The sequence below is a fragment of the Blennius ocellaris genome (assembly GCF_963422515.1).
Source record: "Blennius ocellaris genome assembly, chromosome: 14".
In the NCBI taxonomy this organism is placed as follows: Eukaryota; Metazoa; Chordata; class Actinopteri; order Blenniiformes; family Blenniidae; genus Blennius; species Blennius ocellaris.
Window position 1 is genome coordinate 7870844 of NC_137663.1, and position 8033 is coordinate 7878876.

General features: G+C 39.5%; 3 protein-coding genes across 3 annotated transcripts; all 3 read right to left on the reverse strand.

Moving 5' to 3' along the window:
* Positions 1 to 215: 215 nt before the first annotated feature.
* LOC308139184 (olfactory receptor 2AT4-like) lies at positions 216 to 1393 on the reverse strand (the record flags this gene model as incomplete). Its single annotated transcript, XM_080508531.1, has 2 exons — positions 216 to 227; positions 443 to 1393. 2 exons carry the CDS (start codon positions 1391 to 1393, stop codon positions 216 to 218), a joined length of 963 nt encoding a protein of 320 aa, XP_080364657.1.
* A 1304-nt stretch (positions 1394 to 2697) lies between these two features.
* On the reverse strand, positions 2698 to 4223 carry coa4 (cytochrome c oxidase assembly factor 4 homolog). The gene is made up of 2 exons (XM_080508869.1): positions 4122 to 4223; positions 2698 to 3144 (listed from the first exon to the last, which is right to left on the reverse strand). Exon 2 carries the CDS (start codon positions 3112 to 3114, stop codon positions 2863 to 2865), a length of 252 nt encoding a protein of 83 aa, XP_080364995.1. The 5' UTR covers positions 3115 to 3144; positions 4122 to 4223; the 3' UTR covers positions 2698 to 2862.
* Positions 4224 to 6313: 2090 nt separating this feature from the next.
* On the reverse strand, positions 6314 to 7276 carry LOC308139185 (olfactory receptor 2AT4-like; the record flags this gene model as incomplete). Its single annotated transcript, XM_080508532.1, has 1 exon — positions 6314 to 7276. One exon carries the CDS (start codon positions 7274 to 7276, stop codon positions 6314 to 6316), a length of 963 nt encoding a protein of 320 aa, XP_080364658.1.
* Between the last annotated feature and the right edge of the window lie 757 nt (positions 7277 to 8033).

Sequence of the window (8033 nt, forward strand, 5' to 3'; positions counted from 1 at the left end):
CAATTCCGCACATTTCTTTTTACCATGTTGAGACATTTTAAAAAAAGAAAAGCAAGTAAGACATTTAAGTTTTAAATCGTGACCTCAAAACTCCTAAAAGAAGTGAAATATGACCACACTCCAACAGTGCCGTTTTACTTTTGTGATTAAAGATTTTACAAAAGAGAGTGAACAGGAAAAGAAAACTGAACAGAAATCAGTTCACAACCAAAGAGTCACTTTTTAACCTGTCAGAGAAAAGAAAAGCAGTAAAAATCCCAAAAATGACTGTTAAGCAACAGTTTCTTGTAACGTTATCCTTCTTGATATTCTGTGAAAACGATCAGCTAAACTGTTACTATTTCTTACTGATGTCACACAATAAGGCTATTTATTCATGGCACACACCTCCATACATGTTTTAGTTAAACCCTACTTATTTTAAGCTTCTTTGATTTGTTACTTTATTTTTTCTGACCACCGCCAGTGCTCTGATTTTAATCTCCTTGGTTTTTAACGAATACACTACAGGATTCACACAGGGCGGGATGCAGGAGGACAGCGACAGGCTCAGGACCCGCTGGTCCGGGTTAATGGCTCCCAGATGAAACCCGACCGTGAAAATGACAAGGAGGGGGATGTAGAAAATAGCAACGAGAATCAGATGCTCGACACAAGTGGACAAGGCTTTCACTCGACTGTCCAGAGACTTCATCCTGAACACGGTCAGCAGGATGCTGAGATAAGACAGAAGGATGAAAATAAAGGGGCCCAGGATGATCAAAATGCTGAGAAAAGAAGCTGCAAACCACTGCATGGAGTAATCATTACAAGCAAGTCTGAACACAGGCGCGTAGTCACAGAAATAACTGAACACTTGGACCGAACTGCAAAAAGACAGCCTGGTCATTATCGATGTCGTGAACGTAGTTATCGCCAGAGTGACACACCACGTGACACTGACCACGCAGGACATGCTCCGCACCGTGTTGATGGAGTTTTTACGCAGAGGGAAACAAATTGCGATCAGTCTGTCGTAGGCAAGTATGGCAAGCGCATACGACTCCAGTGAGACGCAAGAGTAATACACGTGCATTTGGAGGAGACACAAGTTGAAGGGAATGAAGTTGTCCTTCAGCAGGAATATCTTTATCATGCTGGGAATAGTGCACGAGTTCAGGACCAGGTCAATCACTGAGAGGTTCACCACAGCCAAAAACTTTGGGGTGTGTAAACAATGATTGGCGCCAATTATATAGATCACTAAACAGTTGAAAAACACGGTAACAGCATAGACAAAAGCGAGAAAGACAAAGTAGAGGTTGATGTTGGAAAAAGTCTCAAAGCCGATGATGTAGAAGCCGGGAGGATGAATGATGTTGGAGTTGTTCAAGACAGTCCTGGGAAAAAACATAGTTGATCTCCACACTGTGGGTCGGAGGAGGTTTAGTGCTCAAAAAGTCTAAATCACATGAAATCCCATCATGTTAGCATTAGGAATGGACGGCAAATGGACAGCAGAGAAGATTCAATCTTGAGGTCCACATACAGTTTAAACATGGATATAAGAGAAAATAGTGAAAGTTCCTCACCTGGCGCTCACTAAACGGCAGCACTGTTTGATGCAGGTGTCTGCATGACCCGCCTGATTATATCACAAGATATATTCTACGCATTGATCTCATGAGATATAGCACTCTATGCAATAGTTGAGGGAGGAGCAGAAGCTTCTTAATCACATCAATTATACGTGCAGATGTCGGGGAAGTGGCTCTGTATGATGAGACTGAGATTAACTTTCGAGGTGAGTACGACTTCACGTTCATCATTTGCGTTCCTCTTTGAAAAAACGGTTTTATTTTCCGAGATTTACTCATTTTCAATGATTAAAAATGGCCTAAATTAGTTTGCCTCTCAGGATGGCGAGACTCTCTTCATGCCGTAGCGTGGAGAACAGCCATCAAGAAGAGGCTTAAAATGAGAGCTTTTGCTCCCTTTTGTAAGGAGCCTGTTAACTTGATCTGATGAAGAGGCCTTCTGCTATGGGACAGAACGACCAGGCACTGCTAGGTCGGTCCAAGTCCAATACCTGTTAGGAGAAACTTCCCTGGATGAGTTGGAGGAAGTTACAGGAGTCTGGCGTCACTGTTTCTTTTTATGTCAGCAAGACCTAATTTGGATTACAAGTAGCAGAGCATAGATTGAATAATCTATTTATTATGGGGCCTCATGATACTATAGTGACTGTTTCAAACTTGATTAGGGGCCTTGTATTTGGGTTTCATCCCACAGTCCAAAATTACACTATTGAGGTCAATTAGTGCCTCTACACTGCCCGTCGGTGTGAATATGAGGACGTGTGTTTATCCTGTGGACGGTCCAGGATGTGACCTGCCTTCACTCAATCAGCCTGGATCAGCTCCAGCAAACCACTGTCCTGAATTGTCTTCAAGACGGACGTCATCAACGCTCACCTATTGCTGTTGTTTATCCATTTTCATTATAATAAGCAGTAATGACTTTGGAGGTGGTAGTACTAGTATTGCAATTCTTATTCTTCCTAATTGAGCTTGTTTATACACAATCCTTCTTGTATGAACGCACTTGCTCTCCACACTGCCCCCAAACCACCAAACAATGTTAAACACAATATGATTGACATTTTTCTCAAGCTTCTTTAATGATGTCAAATATATTAGTTTTGTACACAATCCTGTTTTTTTTTTTAATTTCTTTTAACCAACATACAAACTGTAGCTGTGATAAATCAAATACTTTCATATTGATGAATTGCATTGATCACTCATGTCAGGAAGTTACTGCTCATATGAACACATGAAGTAATACAGTCTTTCTGTATCGCATCCCACCGGATGAACGAGCTCAGCTGGGAGAAGACTCGGACGAGGTCTGCAGTTGCTTCATCAGCTGCTGTTTGCGGGCTTTTTGGAAATTCATCATGCAGTCTTTGAAAGTCTGAACCTGGTTCTGGCACACCCGCCAGTCCTGGTGTTCAGCCATGCACTCCTGCACCGCGTAGTGCAGCTCAGCGCAGCCGGTGCGGGAAATCATCTGATCCACCGGGTCCTCCTCGTCGTCGTTTCTGCTGCGGTCATGGGGAGAAGCAGCTGCCATTCTTCATCAATACACTGTGCCGACAGAGGCCTGCAAATGACCAAAAAAAAAGTTACAATAACAAATGATAACAGTTTCCTCAATCTATTGCTTCCTCTTCCTTTTATTTCACTCAGCAAGTGCATCTATAAAACGTCTGAATATCATCAAGGTAGTGCAATAAGAAGATCTGGGTTCAAGTACTTTTCTCCGGTTTCCTTCCACAGATCAAAATCATGCATGTGATGCTAATGGGTAACTCTAAATTGCTTCTAGGAGTGAATGAGTTTCTCTGGTTGTCCGTCTCGGTGTTTGTCAAGTGATGGACTGGTCACCTGTCCAGGCATACCATGTGATTGCCTACAGTAAAATGATTGGCTCTAGCACCCTGCAGAGAATTAAATCAGTCAATTTTAAATATTAATATGTACATATAGAACGTCATAATATTTTAAAGGACTTGAATTGTAACTAATAAACAAATATTGGAGGTTGCACAGTCATGTAATAGCAGCAGTGTCTGCAGTGTGGCTCCAATAGTGAAACCCATAAAATAATGCTGAACTCCAGCATAACTCCGTTGGATATAAACCAGAAATAAACACCTCTAAATGCATTGTGACAGGATCGCTTACAAGTACATTCATTGAAATGGGAGTGACTGGATAAGGCTTATAATCAATATAATAAATGCAATCACATGCCCACATGTCAGTTCAAAAACAAAACTACAAATAGTACCAACCCAGAAGTGGTAATTTCGCAGTCAGTAGTTATACATTATCTGCCTTAGACAACAATGTAATTGCAGCTGAATACTGTTAACATTGCAACACATTTAAATATAGTATATTACTGTAAAACTAGGACATCGTTATTAAAATGAAATAAATCACTAAGATATTGTTAAAACCCTGCACAGCACTGACTCGGGCATGGTTTGTAGAAAAACGTCTTTTAACGTAATGAAATGATGAAAAACAAGACCAAACTTCGCAAATCTTCGCATCAGTCTCTAAAGTTGTTACCTTTTAATGTCTGCGCGAAGATCTCTGTCGTGAAAGTGACTTTAAACCCGTGAAACGTTCATAGCTTCAGACCTTTCGTAACAGAAGGAGCGGAGGATACTTGTCAATGAAGGACGAGGGTGTCACCGTAAAATAGTTCCGTCAATGGCGGGTTGGTTCCGTTTGGTTGTTCATAAATAAACATGTCTATCGCTCATAATAATAATAACAATAATACAAAATGTTCCTTTAACATTCTTATTCTTATTCTTATTATATTGAAGCTACGAGAATAACAATATGTGGATCACCAGTCAGTCACTCAAATATAAATATTTAAATCAATAATAATAATAACAATAAATAATAATAATAATAATAATAATAATAATAATAATAATAATAATAATAATAATAATAATAATAATAATGATAATAATAATGATAATAATAATAATAGTAATCTGCCCTTCGCACCTGTCGTGACCCTAAATTGACTGCATGTGTGAGTATGTGTGGCTGTCTGTCTCTGTGTTTGTCCTGTGATCGACTGGAGACCAGAAGTTGGATGGATGCCTGTTGTATGGATCATTTATGATTTATGTTTCTTGTGAATTGGATGAGTTAAATGCATAGAAGAAATTTCCTCAAGGGCTTTCCTTTCTTTCAGAGAGAGAGAGAGAGAGAGAGAGAGAGAGAGAGAGAGAGAGAGAGAGAGAGAGAGAGAGAGAGAGAGAAAATCATGTGACAATGCAGTATCTGACAGTTGCTTTTTGGATGGCTCTTTGAGTGTTATGTTGCCACATCACAGTCAAATTATCATTTATTTATTTTTAAATCTAAGTGATGTAATCAAAATACACTTACAGATATTAAAGCTTAAAATCGAAGAACTAAAGCTGCTTTATCCATTTAAGATTTATGTCATAGCTGGAGCTGATGAAAATGGACCTAATATCGATTCAGAGTCAAGAATCAACCCGAAGCACAAGTTTTCAGAAAATGGGATAAAGCTAGGGAACTTGTGCACACACAGGTGGAGTCTACAAGTACAAACTCCGCACAGAAAAGCCTCTTAAGCCTAGAATTAGAACAAGGATAGCCTCACTGTCAGATGCATGCGATAATCAATATGTCATTGGGTCTTGGAATAAGAAAGAACTCCATGAAATATATATCTGTTCTTTGATATACTTCCCCAGTGTCTAAATTTTATATTTTCAGTTTGTTTCAATGTGAAGCTCGTACACTTTGTTTCTACACAGTTCATCTAATATTTGTTGTTTCGAAAAACAAAAACTGATGTGGAGACAGGCGCATGAAAGAAATTATTTTGAACTATTTATTTACTACATGAATATAGACTGAATTAAATCTTTGGAGAGTTTTAAACACTTTAACAAATGGGAAAGTGAACACATTCAATGAGCTGCTTGGAAGAAAGCAATTACAAGCCTCATATACAATAATCCTCTTCTTCAAGTGGCTGGATGTTCAACAGTGAAGTCAATGATGTGTGACGACAAGCTGAACACAGAGTCAATTACAGACCACATTTATTGATGACAGATCATCCATTTGTGACATTGTAGGTATTCATCATGAATATGATGATGTGAGAAAAATATAAAGCCATGCATGACAAGACTATTTTACAAGTTTCAGTTGATCAAGGCTTGTGGTTGTAAAATAATCAGTTACATCAAGTCAATGTAACCAGCAGCTTGATTGTATAGCATTTTTACTTGCTGACATAAGATAGAAAAATAAAGCAAACACATCATCACAACTCATTATATATCCAGATATACTTATATACTAATATAGTAACAGCGTTGCCAAGAGGAAATCCGGGGATATTTCAGAGGCCATAGTTCCTCAAAATGAAATTACTCCAACAAACCATCACGGGAGTATTACAGTTAATGGAATCAATAAAACACAGCTTTTACTGTACAAACATACATATTAATCTATGTTGCACTCATGAGTGTGCATTTGGTGTGTATGTGGCGTCATCCTAACCTTTCCAAACGCTGATCATTCAGAAAAAATCATCTGAGATCTTCTTCTTCCACATTGAAGAATATCTCACACAAACATGCATATGCCGTTGCGTTTCAGTGACCTCACAGGGCATCACATTAACTCATACTCCTTTCCAACCTGCAGATACACACAATTCCCCGTTTACACTGCACATTAAGAAATTGTCAAGGACTTGTTTTCATTCTACGGAACATTGTCCTGACTCTGTCTTTAATTTCTTTGGTTTTAAAAGAATACATGATGGGATTGACACATGGAGGGATACAAGAGGCCAGCGACAGGCTCAGCACACGCAGGTCTGGGTCAATGCCACGGAAATAAAGCCCAGTAAGGAAGATGCTGAATATAGGAATATAAAATATTGCAACAAGGATGAGGTGTTCAACGCAAGTTGCAAGAGCTTTTACACGACTCCCGACTGATTGCATCCTGAACACAGCCAGCAGGATACTGACATAAGACAAAATGATGAAAAAAAAGGGAAGTAACAAGTTTACCATACTGGACGTGGAGGCTACGGACCACTGCTTTGAGTTATCATTACAGGCGAGTCTAAACACAGGCGCATAGTCACAAAAATAACTGAAGACTCTGACAGAGTCACAAAAGGAAAGTTCACTCATTATTGACACACTGTAAATTATTCTTCCCAGATTATACATCCAACACAGGGCAACGATACATGACATGACCTGCACTGTGTTTAATATGTTCTGACGCAGAGGGAAACATATTGCAACCATCCGGTCGTAGGCGAGTATAGCAAGTGAATACGCCTCCATGGAGACAAAAGAATAGTAGAAGTACATTTGCACAAGACACAAGTTGAATGGAATAAAATTGTCTTTTACAAAAAAGACTTTAATCATGCTGGGAATGGTGGTCGTGTTGAGGATTATGTCGACTAATGCAAGGTTGAAAACAGCCAGAAATTTTGAAGTGTGTAAGTAGTGGTCACAGGCAATGACATACATTAACAAAGCATTGAACACCAATGTAACGATATAGACCAAAGCGAGGAAGAGGATATAGACACTGATGTGAGGAAATACCTGAAAACCAATGATGTAGAAGCCTGGAGGATGAATGATGGCAGAACTGTTTGAAACAGTCTTGGCAACAGACATAGTTGATCCTCATAGAAAAGCCAGAAGCATTAAACCTCCCCAGTCTGCAAAAGAGAAAAGCAATTCATCCCTATCCAGTCACTCCTTTCACTCATCAGTCCAAACAACAGAGCAGAACCTGAACACTGATGATAGTGAAACGGAAGACCAGCATTCTCTGTAAAGATATGAATCCATTACTGTTCAGTCAAACATACCAAAGAGTACAGCTTCACCTGTCGCGTCTTGAGCAATGTGACTTCACATGATGAGACTGTCTCCACCTCTTATCTGTATGAAATAGAATATCTACCCTCCTAATCCATCTCCTGAGATAACAGGGACATCTTCCAATTAAGAATAACATTAATTTGGGGTGAATGTCATTATCAATGTAATGAGCTGTTGCCTCTTACTCCACTGGGAGAAGTGTATTGTTGCACTGAAAAAAGTACTTCCAATCAGGTTCAATACCAACTTTATCAAACTTATAGTAAGTTATCTTAATAGGAACTGGAGCTTTTACAAAAAATGTAGGGTACACGCACGCACGCACGCACGCACGCACGCACGCACGCACGGACGCACGCACGCACGCACGCACGCACGCACACAGCAGGCGCACCACGGTGGAGCACCCATTTCAAACTAACATGAAAATGTTATTTTGTCTTTGCAATGTCATGACTCTGGATAGTTCCAAAACAATTCTGGGACTATTCTATTCTATTTGCTGAAAATTGGGTGCCAGAGTGAATGCATTTTTGTTATCGTTTGC